Here is a 22511-nt window from a genome sequence, read left to right on the forward strand (position 1 = left end):
ATTTTGACCCCCGGGGTACCTTATTTAGTAACCCCATTGCTGGATCAATACAGTAGCCATGTATCTCAAAAAAAAAAAAAAAATTAAAGTTAAAAAAAGGGAAAGGGATCTGAGCGCATTGTGCAACACCCAAGATAAATAACTATAGGAAACCATAATGCTACCGTTCCTCAATCTGTCATGCATGAAGTCTTAAAATATTGAATTTCCCCGGGCAACGCTGGGTACTTCAGCTAATATAAAATCATTTCTGTCCATTCCACAGACTGAGCCCACCTCTTTTTTTTTTTTTTTTTTTTTAATAATTTAGTCGTTGCCAATTAGTTTTTATTATTTTCTCCCCAATTTGAAATGCCCAATTATTTTTTTAGGCTCAGCTCACCGCTACCACCCCTGCGCTGACTCGGGAGGGGCGAAGATGAACACACGCTGTCCTCCAAAGCGTGTGCCGTCAGCCGCCCGCTTCTTTACACACTGCGAACTCACCGTGCAGCCGCCTCAGAGCTACAGCATCGGAGGACAACGCAGCTCTGGGCAGCTTACAGGCAAGCCCGCAGGCACCCAGCCAGACTACAGGGGTCGCTGCTGCGCGGTGAGCCGAGGACACCCTGGCCGACCTAACCCTCCCTCCCCCGGGCGACGCTCGGCCAATTGAGCGCCGCCCCCTGGGAGCTCCCGTCTACGGTCGGCAGTGGAATAGCCTGGACTCGAACCGGCGACGTCCAGGCTATAGAGCGCATCCTGCACTCTAGCGAGTGCTTTTACTGGATGTGCCACTCGGGAGCCCCCCCACCTCTTTTGACTTAGCAAGCAACACTGGTCTTTGAACCTGGAGGTCTGTTGATCCCTTTTTAGTTCCAGTAAGTACTTATTAATTTAAGTATGTTATTAATTTAAGTATATTAAAATCGATGGGAATCTTAATGAGGCAATCTGGGTGCACAGGAACAGACTATGACATGCTAATTCTGTGCAGGTTTTAAACGTGTATAAATTCCATGCTGGAATGGGCTCTATTTTAAAACACAAATCATATTTTCAATAAAACTGCATATCATAAGCAAGAAGCAGCTCAGTTGCAGGGATGATGGCCAGTTCAAAGCAGTTCCTTGCTACTTTTATTTCACATTCTTGTTTGTTGTGATTGTCCTCACTTCTTTTAATTTGATTCAAAGGTGCTAGAAGCTGCTAATTCCAATTGGAAGACTATTGAAATCTTTAAAGAGCATGCAAACATGAAACACCCATGTTTGTCCCGGCACTGGTTTATACAATTACTGGTTCTTGTATTCCTGTCTGTAAATGTGCAGGTGAGATCCAGGCCTCTAACTGAAGTGTTGCCTACCCTCTCCCCCTCCTCTCCGGGCTGGACCAGGTGGATGGGCTGCTCGTTCTCCAGATTCCGGATGCTGGGGTCCGCGGCGTGGTGCAGGAGCAGTTTAATGATTTCTTCTTGGTAGATTTCATTCCTCAGGGCGGCAGCCATGTGCAGAGCTGTATTACTGTGAGCCTGGCACCACAGAGATTAAAAAAAAAAAAAAAACAACAGCAACATCTTCCGTTATCTTGTGCAGATAAGCATTTCATTTCTAATTAATATGGGATGCAAAGGCAAATTTTCATGAGGGGGATTAAACAAATATAATGGTAGTACGATTGGGAACAGGAAGTAGCTGCAGCCTATAGTTCTGAGAAGTTTCTTGTTAGTTTTAAATGTGCAGCTCAATTGATTTTAACCTGAAAATTAGCTTTTGCCTCGAACTTGCGTCAGAAGAGTTTTGAAGTTGCAGTGTCACAAATGATTTATTTATTTATGTTTGTATTTATTAATTCAGAAGGTTATTGCCTTAGAAGTAAGAGACACATATGGTAACTCAGTGTTGACATCACCTCGCTGGTATATGACAATACAGAACGCTGCAAGTTCAAAGTGATTGTAGCTTAGAAAATAACTCCAGGAATCGTACCTGTTTTGCACTTCTATGAGCTACATAGCTCTCAGGTGTAGCTCTCAGGTGTTTTTTAAATTTTAAAATACGAGCTCTGGTGCCACATTAGGTTATGTTAGGAAATGTGTTACATTTGCACTTCCTGGGTTATTTCAACTCAGCAGTGTCTTCTGGGTCAAAGATTGTTACTAGCTGAAAGTCTGTCAGTAAGTAGGGGAAGCAGCTGGTTGGTTAATGAAGACAAAGAAGCCGTTGAAGGGAAGGGGACAAGCTCAGCCTCCAGATGAAATGACCAAGGAAGTGCAACGCTATCTGAGAGTATGGCTCTATTACACATGCTTCTTTCAAAACTGCATAATGGAGACCGTGACAATGGATGGAAGTGGACAACGCTTTGAGGAATAATGTTTGCTACAAACACTTCAACAGACCCCATATACTTGTGACTGCACAAGGCTCTCTACACATACCTTCATGTTAACAAAGTCCTCATCCTTTCCAGTGTTGAGTTCTAAAAAGAATTTCAGGAGTAAATAGTTCCCTTCTTGAACTGTGAGGTGGAGCACAGATTTACTGCTTTTTATATCCTAGAAAAAAAACACAAAAGAACTCTTCTGTTACTAAAAGCTCGAATAAAAGAAATAAGACATTTGGCATGGGAATTCTCACATTTTATTAAATATAAATTACAAATACAAAAGTAATAATTCATTTATTGTGTAGTGCTGTTCATGAAATGGTGGGGTTAACGGCACAAGTACTTCCCTTGATAGCTTTGACAGTGAGCGCACCTCAATCCTGAACACCCCATGAGTTAATCTGTGCTGAACTGTTTGGTGGTTTTATGAAATGGACTGGTCCATAGGTAGAGTTAAGCAGGGTCCTAAACCTGATCTCTGAAACTCTGTGACAAGACAGCCTAGTGAATTAGCCCTCTAAGACAGTGAGCTTGTTGTTTCACGCAGAGCTCCCAAGGGTTAGAGAATTAAGAGGCTGGGAATAGGTTTGTCTCATAATGGAGATCACCGAATAATAATATAAGAAGTGCATGTCACCATGTGAGTTTTGCCCTACCTGGCTGGTAACATTGGCTCCAGCCTGGACTAATAGTTTAATGCAGGCCATCACTTCGACAATGCGCCTCTCCAGTTCTTTCTGTCTCTCTGGGGAGATTGTGAGGTCATGGTTCAGTTCCCGGCGCATGGAATTATGGGTTAAAACAGCACAGTGCAGAGGAGTGTGACCTGAGGAAAGAGTCAAAACGATGCAGTCAGAACGACTGGTGCAAGCATATCAAACTGTTAAGAGACCTGTTTGTTTGTTTCTTACCTTCAAAGTCCAATATTTCTAAACCGATGGTCGTCGCTGTGGACAATATCACCTGGAAGGAATGACACAGTAAATATATACCAGGGGGGCTTTCCAGCACTAACCCATAAAGCATATGTAGTGGGACAGGGTGGAGTGAGATGAGTGCACTAGCACCTCACCTCCAGATGTCTGGGTTCCAATCGGTCTGGGATCACACTTTGGTTTGGGGATCTCAGCTTCACTGGACAGCATTGGGAGGGACCAACTCTCTCACAACCTAAAAGGATTGTCCCTCCAGTCCAGAGCAGGGAATGATACATCAAACAGAGAAAAAAGTATTATGCAATCCCAAAAAGAAAGTATTGAAAAAAACTACCTGTGCGTGCATAACAGGCTGCATCCTTAGGCACTGTCATTTTGTTGGCAGCACTGGAGATAGGAGAATTAATAACCAGCAGAGCAGAGCCAAGATGTTAACATTTTATTTATTTACTGTTTTCCTTGTTTTCTTCTTTTTTTTATTAGTTTAAGGGTCTGTAAGATGGGAACTTTGCCTACAAATGACAAACACAAATGAAATATTTACTTTGGAAGTGGTTTAATTTATAACGCAACTGCCATGGGGTATAGTTGAAGAAAAGAACTTGTCTTCTGCCATATAGTTCTGCTGATATCATGTGCATTGAATCCTGCTTTTTGCTTCATACATTTTGCTTCATAAAGTCAAATGAAACCTGCTGAATAATGTTACGGTAACATGTTGAATTGCATAACGCTTTGTCGTTTTCCATGTACTTAACGAAAAACTGACAACTGACATTTTTTATCTAACATGAAATACTGTACTACTATTATGGCTTTGATTACATGATGTTAAATAAAAGATCTAAATTAAGTTTACATAGTTTTTTTTAATGATGTCTCAATCCTAAAATTCTAGGTGATGCAAAACTTTTGGCCATAGCTGTATATATATATATATGGTGATGTACAGGTGCCCACTGTATCTTAAAGATTAAGAGGAATCATTTCAGATGAAACCTTAAAATTTAAAAGCTGAAATGTAATCAACGATTTGTTCTGCAATCACAAGACACAACCTGTCTATGTAAACGATTCGGCAGGTAAAAGTTAACATCACTTGTTTTCTAGTAGATGTCTGGGCCTGTATGTTTGCCAATTGAATTCTGCCTTGTGGTTGATTTCATTTCAGGTTCTGTTCACATGGAACAATCTATTGGCTTTGGTAATATTTAAGTGTCACGGTCGCACTAGTCCTGCCAGCGATGGAAAACTTTGCAAACAGCTTGAAGGGTTGGACTTGGGTAACACACAGGCTTGGATCTGGTGTCACACAGCCAGTGAAAAGCAACACAATGACGAATATGCAAATCTCTTGGCAGCATGCATAACTCTGCCTCAATACCAGATGCTTGGGATAGTAAAATGCTGCAATAACTTGTTTTTTTTATTTTTTACAATAACCTTAATTTGAGCAACATTAATGGAACCCCCTCCCTCCATTACAAAATAACCTTCCTTTGACATCTGATAATTTGGCACCATGTATCCTAACGCTGTTGAATATATGTAGTTAGTGCAGCCAAGGTCTTGCTTGAATGCCTTCCAGATGATCTTTATTAGCGATGCAGGGGCAGTACAATGGTTCTGAACAATGGTAGCGCATCTATAATAGCCTTTGGTACTACAGTGGTAACATTTAACAGTACAGATAGAGAATACATTGGTATACCAAAATCTCATCAGAATCGGAGTGCAATAAATACCATTCATTTTAATGTGTATGTCCTGACCTACTGAAGTGTAAATAACGCGCATTCACTAATCTTTACAGACCCTTGAAGATTGCCGACATGTAGTTGCTGTTCTGCCGGTTTCTCTATCAAAAACAAGGTTTCAACATCTTTTGTTTTTGGTTGGGTGGGTCCCTCTGCTGATAAAGGAATTGATTGGATCAAAGAACAGTGTGTTGTATGTGTCGCCAGACAGTCTCACTCCTTAACTGTCCCTCAGTATTAAACTACCCAAGTGCTGTATCTTAATTTGATCATTTCACCTTTTATATGAGATCTAATTGGAATCTCATTGGGGGTTTAATTGGGGCAATCAAATGCATGATGCTTTGTTTCAGAGGCTTTTGTAACATACAGTTTACTACACACTACAGTCTGACTCCAGAAACCTCCACAGACATGTACACCTGTAGCCTGTTTTCTTACCAGAAGCAAATCAGCGTTTTTGCACACGAGGAAGTGAAGTGCTGGTACCGTAGCTAAGCAACCATTTAGGGAGAATGAAATCATCTTGTCACTTAAGACAGAGGTATAACATAACAAGTCATGGAAGCCTTTAAGTGAGCCCTGGAGCACTGTAAATCATCCCTGCCGTCTTATCCTGCTCGTTAGCAGGAGGAATTAAATAATACAGACATGTGGCTGAGGCCTCCAAGGCATTTTTTCAAGGCCGTATTTACCCAACCCTTGCATCGTTGTCCTCAAAGTATCTAGTCCACTGACAGTTCCAAACCACAAAGTGGCTTGGTGTTCCTTCAGCTTTACTTCAAGGTTTAAACTGACTGTGTTTACGCCTTTTGTTTAACTTAATTCAGTAAACTGGGGGTGAGCTGAAGCTTTAATACACTTTGTTATCTTCTATAATAACCTGTGTTTATTATTACCATGTTCCCTTTTCCAATCTGTCCGCCTTGCCTCAATTAATACCTTTTAATGGTCCTCTCCTAACTAGTCTGTAAAGATGAACAAGGTAACAATGTAATATTACCCTCGCCATGTATTTAATAGTGCAACACCATAATGCTGTATTGTGTGTGTGCACCAGGATTTCCTCTATAGTACCACATTTCTGTAGAGTGGGGCAATCATTGCGTTCTGTGCACAGGAAGGGCCTTATTGATATTTTACTTTGTTATGCCGATGTAGGCGACTTTATTGGCGTGTCAGTAGATTGCACTGTTCCAGTGATACAATATTCAATTCAGAATAATTAAGAGAAATTCATAGGACATGGATATGAAATGCGTACGTTTAGTCTATAGCTATCAGAACAATGTTCAAGCTTTAGGAAAAAAAAATAACATTGTGATTCAGGCAATAGACCTGAATCCATTTGAATTGTGTTATTGATAATGTATTAATTGAAGCAAAGTAAATATTGCTTCTCCTCTCTCTCTCTTGCCCGGAGACTAAACGGAATTCACCTGCCAAGGCCTGTTAGGATGTCATTAGAAGGCGTGGCACTAATGCCTTTAGGTTAACACTTTATACCAGTGAAGTACACATCTCCAGGCATGGGCTCACTCTGCTCCAGTCTTTAAAGTCTTGATATCATCACAGCAATTAATCCTGAGCCAGCACATCTGGTAATCCACATTGAATCAGTGAGTCAATGGTCATTCACCATCGTTTTGCATGCAATGTAGTGGAATGTTTTTTCCCCACGATTTCTACATTTATTTTTGCATACAGCATTTACGTGGCTAGGATCTAGTTTGGTACAATGGGATTTTTCTCCTTTAAAAAAAAAAGAAAAACTAAAGCATTTCTAAATCTTTAAACTCTAAGCACAGATCTACCTAAGAACTAACTATCTCTATAATGGCAACTCTGTAATGTATATAGCCCATTTTACACTGCCTGCACATGACCCTAGACATTCTGGCCTTGTTTTGGCCCATCAACCAATAGGCTATTGCAATGGATCTCCTCCAAGCAGCTGAGTTAATCATACTGACATCTGAAGAAGACAAGATCTTACCTCTCTACTAGAGAGCTTGCTCTTGAGTTGAACGGTAAGACGTTGGTCTTTGAACCATGAGGTTAGTGGTTTGCAATCGAATTCTCCTTCGGCAATGACCCACACCCCTGTAGCTGCTGCTTGTCACTGAAGATCAGCTGGTAAGGGTGCATGCTCAGCACACTGCAGCAAAGTGGCTGACGCCAGGCCTAAAACGATGTTGGTCAGTAAAAATAAACAAAAAACCCATCCTACCTGAATAACTTCCAAGAAGCCGTAAGTAGCAGCGAGGTGCAGGGCTGTCTGACCTTTGTCATCGACCATGTTGATGTCTGCCCCGAGCATGATGAGATCATGAGCGATGTAGGGATGATTGGCAGTGACTGCAACCAAAAGAGCAGTCTGCAAATACAGGAAGAGCACAGGGTCCATTTAAAACGATCCAGTCAGCGGCATCTTAAGACAGCCACCCTGAAACTCTCAACCCAGATGGCAGACCTCTTCCTGTGTTTGTTTTATATTTACTGATGTTAATAAGCAGCTCAATAAAGCAGCCCTGGGAGTAAACACCAGCAAGATTATTAATAGAAATTGGAAAATAAATGCAAGTCATTTTGCATTAAAAAATTAGCTATGTTTCCACCCTTTTTTGTATTAAAATATGTCCAAGTGTGCATTGAAATTTCTGTTGGTCAGCATCAATGCTGGAAGTTTAAAAGATAGATTTATCAATGTGTTTTCCTTTATTGCTACCAAAATAAAAAAACCCTCAAAACCCACGTGCTGAACAGCATCGTTTGTGAATGCAAATGCAACTTTGTTTAAAACATCACAGTTAAAGCTTTGTGATATAGGCCTTGCGTTTCTTTAACTGCAGAGTTAATTTGTTCTCTTATTCAATCCAATCTGTATTCCCCTTCCAAATCAAATTTTTATCACAGTACAAGCAAGCCATTTAACACGTTTGTATTGACTGCCTAAGACAAACAGGCCCGTCTGTTATAATAGCATCTCATGGGGTGTGATGAATGTTAAAGCTCATGCGTTTATAGCCTGCTAGTCATGGGATCGTTCTCTTCAGTCTGGGACACACTTGACTAGTTAAACTGGCAGACTGATGTATGATCAAGCTCAGTCTGCCTCCCGTCTCTGCGTCACTTCCAAGACACCCCAAGAATGTCTGTTGAGAACCAACACTAAGAGAGGCCGGCAGTCTCCATCAAAACATGTAGTTGTATGGCCTGTATTAGTCCCTGTTTCAATGAAACTTCCAGACAGGTGGACTGCTCTGTGTGAACTAAAAAACCTTTTAATGAACATTTAATAAACTTTTCTTTTTAAGCACATATATATACGAGTGATTGAATGCCACGAAACAGAGAAACGATGCAGGTGTGTTTTCAATGAATCGCTGGACCTTGGGCACAATGCAAAATACAGGTACATCAACTGTAATGCACTTTTTTTTTTTAAATACATGCAATTATTAACTAACAAAATAACTTGTTAAATGCATGCTGTTAATGTATAGAGTGCCATCCTCGCAATCAGATACATGTAGTAAATATCTACAGTGTAGCTACAAGTGTCTAATGTGTGTATTTTGAACTGTGTTGCAAGAGTGATGCAGAATGACATCCCAATCATTCATTTTAAACAGGGTTTGTTTTTCATTGCCAGGCATGACGATGTCAGAGGCAAGCTTGCTCTGAGTTTGGAATACTTCATTACCTTTCCATGGTGCTCCTTGGCGTCTATGCTTCTGAGCCTGCTCATTTTCTCAGCAGCTACAATGGCGTATTCCCTCATTCCCTTGGCTGTATAAATATGCAGAATCCTAAGACAATACAGAACACACCAAGGCTACGTTTTAAGATGCGGTGCAAGATGTTAATTACAATCCATGTGTGTGTGTGCCGGGTTAGGGCTCGTTTCTAGAGCAATCACTCATCTAACCTTTATCATCCACAACTAATAAACTCGCAATAGTGCTACACTAAGTAGAAACGCTAACAATCAATGAGAAGCGCTTCAACTGGAAGTCTTTGAAGACACTGAAAACGTTAAAATGTTTGTCATTGGATTAATTACATTTCCCAATGGTAACATCCCTTGTTTTATGATTCTTATAATAACGGCTACATTTTTAGTTTTTAGTAGGGTTGGTTAGATAACTATAAAGAGAAGTAAAATATTAAATTTGAAAAAAATAAATCAGTGATTTGGCATTGATGTCTGTCTCAACAACACTACAGTGTCCAGCACGTTTTCATATTTAAGTATATTATGTGAACATGAGTATCTTGAGATAATTACCTATGTGCAGTTTTCTGTTTTAGAATTGTGTGTATTTCTCTTCTGCGTCTCGTGTGCTTCACTTCTCCAGCTCATTTCTGTGATACTGTTTTATAAATTGCATCTCGTTTTGAAATGTTTTTCATTTGATTTCGCTGTAGCGTGTTTAGGAGAAACGTTTGAGACATACATCAGATGCCAAAGATTCTAAAACATTTCTCTGAGAAGTGGGGATATACACCCTGTGAATGTCAACCCTAAATATTGAGAACCAGTCTTCCAGTATTTGTGCATTTTGGTATAGACATTCTTTACTTTTGTAGAATATCATTATCAGAATCTAGATCTATTTGTGCTGGAGAACGCTATGCATGGGAATAACTGTTGGATGCATTACTGCTGTTGAAGTGTTGAAGTCATGGTGGTTTAATAAGACACCTGCTCTGTGTTACTGATATTCTTGACAGGAGATATGTTACTGATATAACATATCTTCAAACCATATCGTGAAAAAAACAACAGTATATTCCAATGCTTAGATATATGTTTTATTATTGTTATTGAAAGCGTAAAATCTTGCTGAACAACCCCGAAGGAAATTGAAAATGTTACATGCTGCGGGTGCTTACTGTAAAGAAACAACAGACAGAATGAGATAAGTATACAAAACAGATGTCTAGTATATTTACAGTGCAGTCTACATACGCCACAAAGGAAGGCATCACATTTCTTTACTGGGTTTTCCTGCAAATCGACCCTGGGTTTTGAGGTTTGCAAGTGATTACTTCTACATTAAAGGAGCGTTTGCAATGCTGTTAAAGAGACTGTAACTAAGAAAATAATGCCACACAGTCCATTTCCCACGCCACACGTGTGCATTCACTAAACAGGTCTCAAACGGGTAGTTTTAACATGTATTTTCATTCCACGATACTGCATTTGGTACTACACTAGATTAAATAAATCTGTTTACAGAAACTTTTATGCCATGTCGCCTGGACAGTGAAATTGTCTCCGCCCCTTCAGGACCTTCATTCCTGTCAGTAACCAACCAGCTGCTTCCTCTAATGACTGACATGCTTTGCAGCCAGTACAATGCTTTGACCATCAAATCCATCACTTAGGGGAAATGACCTATGAAGTGAAGCAGTAACAGACTTCCTGGAAGGGAAGGCAAGCACACTGAAAACTGTAATGGCAGAAGTTTTCAAATGAAAATACGTGTTTGCAAAAGAACATGTCTTTCTTTTAAAATTGAACATTTTGAAACCATGCAAGTTTACTTCGGCAATTATTTTATCAGCTGCAACCACTTCTAAAAAGGTTTTTATAGCTTGCAGCCCTTCACTCCTTGTAATGTTTCACTTTGGGAAGTGTTATTAAGAGTGTGTGGGGTACACTCCGGGCTTTGGAGGCAGAAAAACCCAGACAAGAAAGCAATGTTTGAGTATAAAATACAGAGATGACTTTCAAATAGAATATTTAACCTGTCTTGATAACAATAAGCGTAATATGCATTTGCAAACATTTGCAATCACATGCAATGCAGTGCCCTGCCCACCGTTTGCTACACAATAAATATCATCACATCATCTGGAATCAAAAGATATTATACAAAGTCTAAGTAACAGGCTTGCACAGGCACCAGACACAAAGCAGTTCAACAGGGCTGCAGTCTCACTTTACCAACGTCATTGTAATCTTTAAAAGCTGCTGTGTGTGTGAATGAAAGACAGGCATTTTGTGATAGACAGGCAGCGTGCGACTCTTCTGCATCGCTGCAAACTAAACTGAGGCAATCGTGGAACTCCTCCATGTAGTATTATGTGAGGTCTCTCCTCAATTTGATCAGGACCGTGTGCATTTTTACCATAGCAACGTTGTAAAGTTGCCACCTGGCTTTAAAATCCACCAGTAAAATCGAAATATATAGTTTGGTTTTAAACTAAGGAGCCCCATTCAAAAATCTCTGTTTCTAAAGACTTTAAAAAAATAATAATTATTTAAGACTTTTTTTTTTTTGTCTTTCGTTTAGACACGCTTTAAGAGTTAGGGGTTAGCGTTAGGATTTCTGTATGCACGCTATTATGCATCCTACTTTGGTATCATTAAAGAAAAAAAAAAAAGCTGATCATAATCTTTCAGTTATAAAAACAAAAACACGGGTTACACTACTGCAAGTGCCAACCCCATAGCATCAGCACCCCTGACTGAAAAACAAGCATTCTAATGCCATTAATGAATAATGCGTGGACGGGGTGGTTTCAGGAGCACTTTATACAATCCAAAACGAAGCCAACAGCTGAAACGCTGAAGGAAGGACTATCAGAAACCTTCAATAAAGAGGGTGTTACTGGAAACGTACGTGTCTCTGTCTTGGTCCTCCTGTAGCAGTTTCTCGATGGGCATGCTCCCCAGGGTCCTGTGCGCCTCCTCCAGCTCCTGGGCAGCTGGCTCTGGCACTGTGACGGGCAGGGGCACCAGCTGGGGGCTTGTGAAGGGCGTGGCAGCGGAGGGGCACTGAAAGGCCTGGGCTGGCAGGGCAGAGATGGGCTGAGCCCAGGGAAAGTAAGCCACTTGGGCTTGAGGGTCTTGGAGCTCCCCTTGTGAGATGGGGGACGGAGCGGGATGCCTTGGCTGGGAAAGAAAATAGAGATCTTGAGCCCATGGTATTGCATTCTTTATACCGGGATGGTTTTCCTGTTTGTGTGGTTCCTAGATGTAAAACAGATTTGGGATTCATTCATTTGCATGTTTGCCCAAGGTTTATGGACATGGTGATTTTATCACTTATAACTTCAACGACCCAGTCATAATAATATATAATAAAATATACTAAACAAGCACAGATGTCTCAATAGTTTATTACGCAGTCATATAGTTGTACAATATGTTTATATATGATGATAACAACAAATGTATACTAGGATTACATTTGAATATATCCCTACAGTGCCTGTATAAAGTATAAATAACAAAAACTAGGATATGTGTGCAACTGTTTAATGGTAATACTACATCAAATGTCTTATCTTCATAATAGTTGTTTTTTTTTATTTACTGTACAGTAGTACCTTAATAGCACCATAAAGTGGATGATGCATAAGATCTCGCTGGATCTATCTGAACACAAGTGAAACAGAGAGGGACTCACTGTGAAGTTTGTGAAGAGAGGTGTTGAAGTGTATGTCAGCACCGAGGAGGGGCCCACCACGGCATAGCTGGGACACATGGGCTGCACGTACATGTCTGCAGTGTAGGTGGGGGCGGAGCCATCGAGGGGGAGGTACTCGGGGCAGGGTGCCCAGTGGGTCAGCGGCTGAAGAGTGGCAGCTGAGGGCTGAGCAATCCAAGCCGTACAGATAGTGCCATCCTCTGTGTACAGAGGCTCTGAGCCACTGCTGCCAACGTCCATACAACCCGAGTAGCCTGCAATGGACAATGATAAGGGATTGGTGCTCACTGGAGCTGATGCAGTGATTCACTTTTAAGATTTACTAAATTGTTCTGGGCTGTTGTTAAAGAAATCAGTGCCATGCATACCAAACAGTGTTTTATTCATCAGCTTTAAAACATTATTTAAATGCATTTGTCATTAATATTTATTCCTATACCGCCCAGGTGTCAGCACTTTGATTTACTCGGGATAGCAGTGAACTGCAGCAATAACCAACAGAATTTTCCACACATTTGCTAGTCGGGTTTCATTAACAGTATTGTGTATTTCAAAACCTGTTATAGTTAACCGTTCAGAGCAGTGATTTGGAATTCTGAGGTCAGCCGCCACTCTGCTTTGATGATGTCACAATGATCATGTCTGATTCGCTGCGACTACAAGCCAATAAAACGTACCGACTGGTGAATATGTTGACAGTGCAGCATGTGGGAGCACAACCTGGAGAAAAAAAGAAGAAAACACAAGTGCATTAACATGTGTGTGTGTGTGTGTTTGATCTTGAAAAGGCATCATTATCTGCAAAACAATTGTGAGACATTGAGCCAATTATGCAAGTGCTTTATTTATTAATGTATTAATTTATTTACTTATTCTAAGCCATTAGAGGTATATTTTAGTCGGACAGGATGGCTTCAAGCTAAAACAAAGTTTTGGTGTTAAAAATGTATAATATATATACATGTATATATATACATTTGTCATCTCTGTATTTAATAAAAATTCGAATAAGTGAAACTGACTACATTAATGTTCTATTAATACAAAATGTTATCCAAATTGGACCATCAGCTTATTTTAACTTTGGAAATAAGCAAGCCTGAACCTGTGTACCTGTAATCCAACCCTAAGTGGGGGGGGGGCGGGTTGCCGATGAACACCACCAGCAGTCCTCTTTACACTGGCCTCAGCACCACATCTTGCTATAGATAGCTAAAATACGTACTTCTAAACATGCCAAACAGGCCAGGAACAGTTACAAACAATGATTAAGAACATATCACGGCCTAAAAAAATAGATCTGAAATATACATCATGGCAAATTCAGGGTACCAAGTTAAGGATACAAAATGCTGTTTGAGCTGTTGACAGGTTGAAGCTACTAGGTATCCTGTTGGCAGGAAATACCAAAGCAGGCTTGTGTTTCAATTTGCATGGGCCGAATGCCGAACCCTCAGGTGAAGAAAATTTAAACTGCCGGTTAAAAACACCTGGAAAAAATATGGAGAAACTGAAAAAGCCCCTTTTAAATCACGTGCGTTCCTCAGGTGTGTTGTTTAGGGTGTACAATTAAAGGGCCATACAGAAACCAACTGACAACTGACAGGGCTTTAATACTGGGGAGAGCAGGCTCAATATTCAGTTTGGTTATGCGCTTATGCCAAAGGCGACAGAGATAATAGTGGAGGTTGTACTAATGACACACTTGTTTACATATATATTGAAAACAGCTTTGGATAATTGTTGGTTCAGTTACATTTATGAGATTTCATCAGTGGCGTGCAGTGACTTTTTAGCAACTTTTAGATAACAGATAAAAAGATGTTCTTATCGTGTAGGCTACGAATAGCGATTCAATAAACCAAATACCACTGAAATACCTGCAATTTTGGTTTTGGCCTTCCTTTTTTGATTATTTCTGTTTTTGTTGCAAAGTCTCTTGCACTAAATGGATTAGTCAACAAACTTTTTCACTAAGTTTTCCATTTTGATTTTGACGACAAGAGTTTGTGTGCCACTTCAGTCAAGGTGGATTCAATTCTACAGTTGCATGCCTTGCCTATGTTTTCCAGGGCACTGCCACCAGAAAGTGAGGTGCACGCTGCGTCACGTTGCCTAGGCAACACGATGCCACTTGGAATGTTGCAAGCCTTGACCAACAAAACAAGAAGACTGCCGAGGTGACTTGCATACAGGGCTATCATATACTTAAAAATGTTGTAGAATAAACATATTTTTCTATCGTATTCTTAAAAACGTTGTGGAACATATTCCAAGGCATGCAACATAGAAGGCACGTCACTGGAATTAGTTCAGATCATTTAGCAGTGCGTGCTGTATTTACCAATCAAAATGCATCCATACCCATTTCTAAGCATACTCTTTAAACATAAAGCAGAACATAGTGACCCGATAGATTAAGTTTGATTGTACCTGAAAATGCATCTGTAGATCACGCTGGCTAGTTTGAGCTGTTTTTGCGATTTTAACAATTTAACTGAGCGTGGATGTGTGTCGCTGTCGTTGGGGACCCCCTTGTCAACAAGATCTCACTGGAGTTTTATTCTGACTTTACAAAAATGAAATGCATTAAATAGAGACACACAGAGCTGCCTCTATTGCACATCTCCAGCAGGGCGAGGCAGGAGGAATAAATCGTTTCTCTTACTGTGGGAGGTGACGTCACCATAGTGTTATTATGATTCCCCCGTTTTCTCTTCAGTAATTCCTTGACTGGCTCTTTCACACGAACCCCCTGGTACGGTCGCGGTTCGGGCTGGTCAGAGGAAGAAGCTACAAAAGAAAAAACTCATATTTAGGAATGAAGAACTGCATTCTGTTTAAAGTGTCATACACCTCCTAGACAAGTCGTATCCACATGCAGCTGCCAGTAACCGCAGTCATGTTTAACACAACTGGTAACAGAGTAAATAATAAACTGTTTATTTATTACATTCTTCAGTGCATTCTGCTTTCTCAGACAGCACGCCCTGCCCTAAAGATATCTGCGGGTGACATCTGCAAGCATCTAAACGCTTGCAAACTGATTGTCACCCTTTGTCTAATTATAGCACACCTATTTTAAAGTTAGTGTTACATAATGTGGTGTGTGATGCTCTTTTGAATTGTGGTTAAGACCCTCGCTCGCTGGTTCACATCGAGCCTCGGCTCTGTAACATTGGAGCTGTGATTTCATAGAATCACTGCGGCTGATCGCTGAGGGTAATACTTTACTATCTCTGATTACTGTCTATTCACATAGTAGTTACACGCTAAATACATGTGTACATTTACATGATTACATAGGGTATTAACTACAGGTAAGTGTGTAATAAGCCTGTTAAAGTCTACATCTCACATAGAAAATCATTTTTTGGCTTTGGGGTAATACTTGGTTTACTTTCACAATGAGCAAGAAATGAAATCTCTACGATCAATTTTATGGCACATGAAAATACCAACAAAGCGCCGATGGTGCACGAAGTTGGCGTGACATCACTAGAGGAACACATACCAGAAGCAGAGGAGAGATATACATGACTTCAGACTGTGAAAGCGACCGTTACGGATTTCTCCGAAGTTTTGAGTAGTCTGTATTACAATAAGGGCAGCGGGAGTGTGGTGTGTAATGAAAGAAATTGTGGGGAGGAAGAATACGTGGTTTGAGACCCGATTCTGAACTGTTTAGAGCCTCCAGCAGAGGAAAAAAACACGCTGGCATGAAGAACGCGAGCGACACGCCCCCTTGTCTGCAGGTCGGCAATTCTGAGTGTTGTTCTTGTGTACAGTTTAAAAAAAAAAAAGTGTATTTCTATATTTGGTTTGTTATACCATTTATATCTTGCATATAGTGTTTACCGTTTCCCATCCACTTCAATAATACAGCATTGTTTATATTACAGGGCCGAGGTGAATTGCATGGTCACGTATAGCTCTTCAACTTCATTCATGCAATAAACTCTTACGCTTTCCCCGATTTAGTGAAATTAAATAGTCAGCAATATGAAAGCCGTGCTCACGTTTATTTTCTTTGGGTAGCCACGGAGTTTATTTGATAACGGTATATTGTATAGTAATAATTATGATAATAGTAATATCTGATGTCTGAAAAAACAAGTGCAACACTATTGCGGTTTCTAATGGCTCCGCTGTTGTCAGGGGAAAATGAATCAGTGGTCACTTACTTGATGAATGTCTTCGTGAACAGCTGTCTTTGTAAAGGTCTGCGTGTGTTTGTGAACTTGTGTACCAGTGTGTCTTACAAAAGATAGGCCTGTATGATCGTTTTGTTTATGCCACAGACATATGCATGTTTATGGTTCGTGTTTTCCCCTAGTGACGAGATTCGAAATCAGGGTTTTTTGGCGGAACTTGGAAGCACTCAAAACAAGCTTTACAATTGAAAATTTCTTACAGTTACAGCGCAAAAGTATAAATGTATATATATATATATAAACTGTAGAAACTCGTTTGTCTCCCTGCATGAGGTCGTGATGCTCCTTGGTCCGGGGTGTGAAATGGAGACCGTTGAGAAAAAAAAAATCTCATGTTCAGGAGCGTTGCCTGGTCCGCCATTCCGACTGCTCCTCAAGCAAACAGCAGATTTATTTCGTCATCCGTGAGAGAGTCAGCCCGGTGAGCAGCATTTCCCTTTCTTCTTTCTTTGAGAAACCGTTGATTTGCCGAGAGTCCGCCATTTTTTTCTCAGTTTGTTTAGAATTCTGACAGGGTGATGACGTCACTGTAATCGATGACAGGCCACGGCAGTGACGTCACAGTCTTAGTCCACACACTTACATGGTCGTCATAAGAGTGTAAGCTCTGTAGGAGTACAACTCTTCCATATATAATGATGTCTTACAATGCATAGTTACAATGTACTTAACGCTCGGTCCGATATAGGTAGTCAGGGTACAGCACCGCGTGCTGTGTAAATATACCTGCAGAAAGAATTCTACGGTCAAAGAATTATGTAATGAAAGCCCTGCACCATTTAAAGAGTGTGCTGACTGACGGGGCAGTTCTGTTTTTTCAACGTTCACTTTGTGCGTACATAAAACCAGGAAACCTTTTTTATTTTCATTCCTGCAGAGCATTTCATTTTTCTTTTTAAAGTTAATGCAGGATAATTAATAGTACCACTCCTTTTTTTTCCTCCTTCAAACAAATGAACAGGTTCCTTCTTATCTCCCCTCTAGCTATTGCGCAAAGAGTTTTCATTCTATGTCAGACAGACTTTCCAACAGGCCCCAACAAAGATAGAACTCTGTTTATTTGACAATTGAAATGGCAAAATGAAAGTTAATTAAAGTGTGAAATATCAATGGCTTAAAATATCTCCTTTTTATTTCATTAATGTTTTTGTAATGAAAAGGTATATGATCTGTGACTATTATTATTATTATTATTATTATTATTATTATTATTATTATTATTATTATTATTATCATTATTATTATTAATTTGCAGACTATAAAATGCTCAAAAGGTAACAAACGCAGCAACGCTAGAGAAACTAGTACAATTCTTTGACAAACGGTTCCCCTGGAAATCTTTACCGATGCCCTCAACATACAGACTTCTGCTCACAAAGATTGCCAGGATACATGTCAAGACAGCTTCCTTGATTTACACATCGACCAGGTTCACACATTCATTTTGGAAGCAGTTTCAAGACGAGTTGCACCCCAAGTTCAAAATGATTAGCTGCAGGTGTCTCGGGTAAAACCCTAAAATCATAACCCCTATATCTGAACTCTCTTCCCGAGCTCAGGGATTTGGACAGCATATAAGACCGTCTTTTAAAGAGTAGCATGCCGCTCTGTTGAGATAACTAGGCCTTTCTTATCAGACCGCTTTAATCTGAGTGTTTAGGGTTAGATCAAGATGAAGATTGTGGAGGGTTATATGGTCACCGTAAGCACACTGAAGTTAACCCGGTCTTCTGCCTGCCAGCTGAAAGTCTGGATTGTAAAGCTGCTTCAAATCCAGGCAGCTGCTTTCTGAAGCCCCCGTCGTCGCTGCATTGCAAGCGAAGCAGGTGACCTGAGAGATAACGTGACATAAGCAAGGCCCGGATCAATGGCTTTAAACCACGTGCAGTTTGAACCTTGTTGTGAAACTGTTTACTGTTACAAAAATAGCAGGCATATGCCGAGTTCTTACATGAAGCAGGAGGTTTCACATTTGATAGCATTCACACACGAGTCAGTAAGTGAGCCGGGATTTGAACCGGGGACCTCCTGGTTACAGGCCCTTTTCTTTAACCACTGGAATCAAGCCTACTGTAGCTAGGTTCTTTAAGTTTGAAGATTTCACAGTGGCTACAGTTTCAAGGCCGGTATTACAGACTAATTATTATTTTTCAAAATGTGAGAAAATGAGAAACAAACAACTTAAGCTCTATTTTAACGATTTAAACACCAACGGATCTAAATATTGCCGCACTAAAATGTCTCTGTAATGTTTATTGCATGTAGTAACATTAATAAGCGAGTCAATAAACCCTGCCAAGGGGAAGATAGCAGAAGAGTAATATGGAGTTCTATATCCCAGGATCCTATGTTTTAATGCTGCAGCGTTGGATGATTGCCCTCTAGTGAGACACCAGCGATACTTCATACATCTGCTTGACATGAAGGTCACCAATTTGATTACTGACAAGGTCCAAACTTGCTTAGCTCCTGAGAGTTGAAACAATAAGACTCCAATGTGAATGGCCTTTGCATCCATGTCCTTGTTTTCAATTGAAAGCACATTGGATTGCTGTTTTTATCATAGCATTTTCAAGGAAACACCGCTATACAGTTAATAACGACACAGAACAATAATTGCAAAAGACATTTGCCTGCCAATTGAAAAAGTACACAGAGCATACTGTCTGTTTATAATAAACAGGAACAGTTAAGGAATATAGGACTGCCTGGGGACACACAACGAAGCCCTATTTCAGACTCAAGCACTAACTGCAGACGTTTTTTTCAAAGCATTCAGTGCTGCCAGTACTAAACAAAGCAACCACAATTGCATGTCATTAAACTGCAACGATGACAGTAAAGTGCATTATTACAGGGCATTTATTATAACTACAGTACTGCTATATAAGAAAAGCTGAAGTATCAGAAACAGACTAGAGACATTTAAGGAGATATTTTCACCAAATCTGAATCAAATATTATAAATTAGTACAATCCTTTAAAGAGGTATATATATATACACATACACACACACACCACCCTATACCCACGTGTTTAATACAACTTCCAGGTACTTGGAAATAAATGAAGAAGGACTAGGAATAGGGGTTTGTTCCCTGTTTGACCCCACTCAGACCCCCTGCTTACTAAATAGATTGGCATCCCTGATTGCATTTGTTACCCTCCCTCAAAGACTGGTGTCAAATTAAACTTTTCACTTGGGGCATAAAGTTGTTCACCTTTTATTTGACCCCCTCCCTGTAAAAAACAAACAGCTATGCAGTCACCCAAGAGGAATACGTTTAAAAACACATCATCTACTAAGCAGTGGTGCTCAAACTGGAGGTCCCCAAAGGTTGTCCAGGGGGTCCCAAGTAAATTCGAGACTTTTTAATTTTTTTGTAAACATATATACCACAGAAATATGTACTGTTATTGTGAGAAGAAGACACTACCAGAAAATATAAATTAAACATCTTTCAGCGCTGTACAGTTTTACTTTGTGGTTTGCCAGAAAGACATCATCAAGTTCCTATGTATTCCCCTAAAGCTTGCAGCAACCTTGAATAACAGGGATTAAATCAAACAGTTTGAACATGGACGCCTGCACTGAAACAATGCTGATAAGATAAATGGTTTTAGAATAGTCCAAGTGGAACAAGGTGGAGACTGCATGAACCACCAACCACACACACACTTAACCACAGCACATAACAGCTAGTTATTATAAGGCATACATCCTCATATCAACTGCAGGTGTCATCAGCAAGCTTGATACAAAACCATGGTGAATCACAGGCAAGCATGATGAATCACAAAAAAAACATGGTCAACCACGGGACATAGCACAGATGTTACACATAGTATAGGGAAGGCACTGTCAGCTGCAAAATGACTGTTCAAATATACTGTCGTGTATCGCCATGGTTAATGTGAATATCATTTTATTCACAAAGACTGTAAGAGTTCATATTTGGAGCTGGGGTGAGATACCACAGAATTGACCCTGCATTACTCCTCAAAGTGGTTCCCACAGAATGTGACCCAGCAGTCAATCACATGCAGAGATGTGCATGAAGGGCAATCCCCACAACTCTTGGTTGCGTTTCTCTGGAACTGAAACCCAAGGGCCGAGGAGGTCTTAGAAACAGTCAAGAGGGCCTTTGAAACAGTTGAGGGGGTCTTTGAAACAGTCGAGGGGGTCTTTGACACAGTCGAGGGGGTCTTGTCAAATTTAGTTTTAATTTTCATTGGTCATATTCACTAAGCTTTAACCACGAGTCACTAAGCTTTAGCCTGAGTTTTTTCAAGGTTGTTTTGTTTTATTGATAAAGTCATGGTTACGCCACAGAATTTTCTGTTTCCAGTGCAGTAAATTCAGCGTCCTCCACAAGAATTCAAATCTATTTATTAAAAAAGTGAATCGGCAAGTCTTGCTTTTTTTTAAACATATTGCCATTGCACAATCAAAACAGAAAAAGTTGTACCGTTCAAAGCCCCACAAAGATGAAATATTTACGGTAAATAAATAAGCATTGATTCCTCTTTTAGTATTGGTAACCGAAAAACAGTCGACATTTCAGTTCCCCTGAAATGATTTCCGAGTCACAAAAATAACCTCATACCACCTGGCCTACGCTTCTTCCTCATGCCTTGAACTCAGATGTGTGCCAAGCTATCGAAAATCAATACCACACCATTTTTACAATAGTGCATTTCGGATTAATTTAGTTTGCAGTTGCCAGTACATTTTGGTAGCTGTATAACCACAGAAAGACCACAGAATCAGATTGCTCTGTAATTACTGAAGACGCACATTGCTGGACATGTTGTGATTGCAGATGTTAAAGCGAGATAGGGTCATTCATCTAAGGGCAGCAGTGTGGAGTAGTGGTTAGGGCTCTGGACTCTTGACCGGAGGGTTGTGGGTTCAATCCCCAGTGGGGGACACTGCTGTTGTACCCTTGAGCAAGGTACTTTACCTAGATTGCTCCAGTAAAAAACCCAACTGTATAAATGGGTAATTGTATGTAAAATAATGTGATATCTGTATAATGTGAAATAATGTATAATGTGATATCTTGTAACAATTGTAAGTCGCCCTGGATAAGGGCGTCTGCTAAGAAATAAATAATAATAAATAATAATAATAACTTACAAATGCTAACGAGGCCATCTGCGTTAAACTTAAAAAGACAACATTTGTGTTCAACTGTTTTGTTGTTTTTTCATGGGATGCTAATGTCCATCCTCTCATATTTAAATGATTTCAAAGCACAAGGCCATGATTTACCATGGTAACGATTTCTGGTCGCCAATACCAAGTAGTTGATACAGTCAAAGGGCTCCTTTAGGACCCTATTTGACAAAGTTTTGGGATTCAATCAACTGCTAGGAAGCGGAAGAGCTTGTTTGGCTGAAAAGCCTCCTCTCGTTTTGAAATGTTCTTGTGCTCTTATAACACGGGTAATGTTCTATTCTGTATGCATTCTGTACCTTAAAAGATTAGAATAGAGTATGATAAGGCATTGAGGAATTTAGGGTTAAACACAAAAACATTTTTTCTTTTTAGCTTAACTGTACAGCACTCTGCATTGCATCCCATTGGATTAGAAAGCCTTAAGAATCGTTTTGAAAATACTACTGGGCCCCACACTATCCAATGCTGATGTCGAAATACGGCTACAACTGTGTTACCTCACACCTTAGTACAAAAACATTGCACTGCAAGTGCAGTGTCACTGTCTGCAGCTCCTTTATCACGATAGGAAGTTTAAAGCATTACCTCTTGCATACACACTGTAATCACAT

The 22511-nt window shown here is 40.1% G+C and overlaps 1 protein-coding gene across 5 annotated transcripts in view; it reads right to left on the minus strand.

The window, feature by feature from the left end:
- Positions 1-22511, minus strand: part of LOC117416280 (NF-kappa-B inhibitor delta) — a 54214-nt gene that overhangs the window by 3758 nt on the left and 27945 nt on the right. For 3 of the 5 annotated variants that reach the window (XM_059009599.1, XM_059009602.1, XM_059009600.1), the window contains 10 exons: positions 15173-15297; positions 13182-13224; positions 12484-12758; positions 11695-12044; positions 8766-8871; positions 7290-7436; positions 3279-3330; positions 3024-3193; positions 2420-2536; positions 1346-1510 (listed from right to left, as the gene is read on the minus strand). In XM_059009599.1, coding sequence (XP_058865582.1) covers positions 1346-1510; positions 2420-2536; positions 3024-3193; positions 3279-3330; positions 7290-7436; positions 8766-8871; positions 11695-12044; positions 12484-12758; positions 13182-13224; positions 15173-15297 — 1550 coding nt within the window. The remainder of the gene's footprint in view (positions 1-1345; positions 1511-2419; positions 2537-3023; positions 3194-3278; positions 3331-7289; positions 7437-8765; positions 8872-11694; positions 12045-12483; positions 12759-13181; positions 13225-15172; positions 15298-22511) is intronic. The other 2 variants (XM_059009601.1, XM_059009603.1) reach the window with 2 other exon arrangements.

This window comes from Acipenser ruthenus, chromosome 39, assembly GCF_902713425.1.
Source record: "Acipenser ruthenus chromosome 39, fAciRut3.2 maternal haplotype, whole genome shotgun sequence".
Taxonomy (NCBI): domain Eukaryota; kingdom Metazoa; phylum Chordata; class Actinopteri; order Acipenseriformes; family Acipenseridae; genus Acipenser; species Acipenser ruthenus.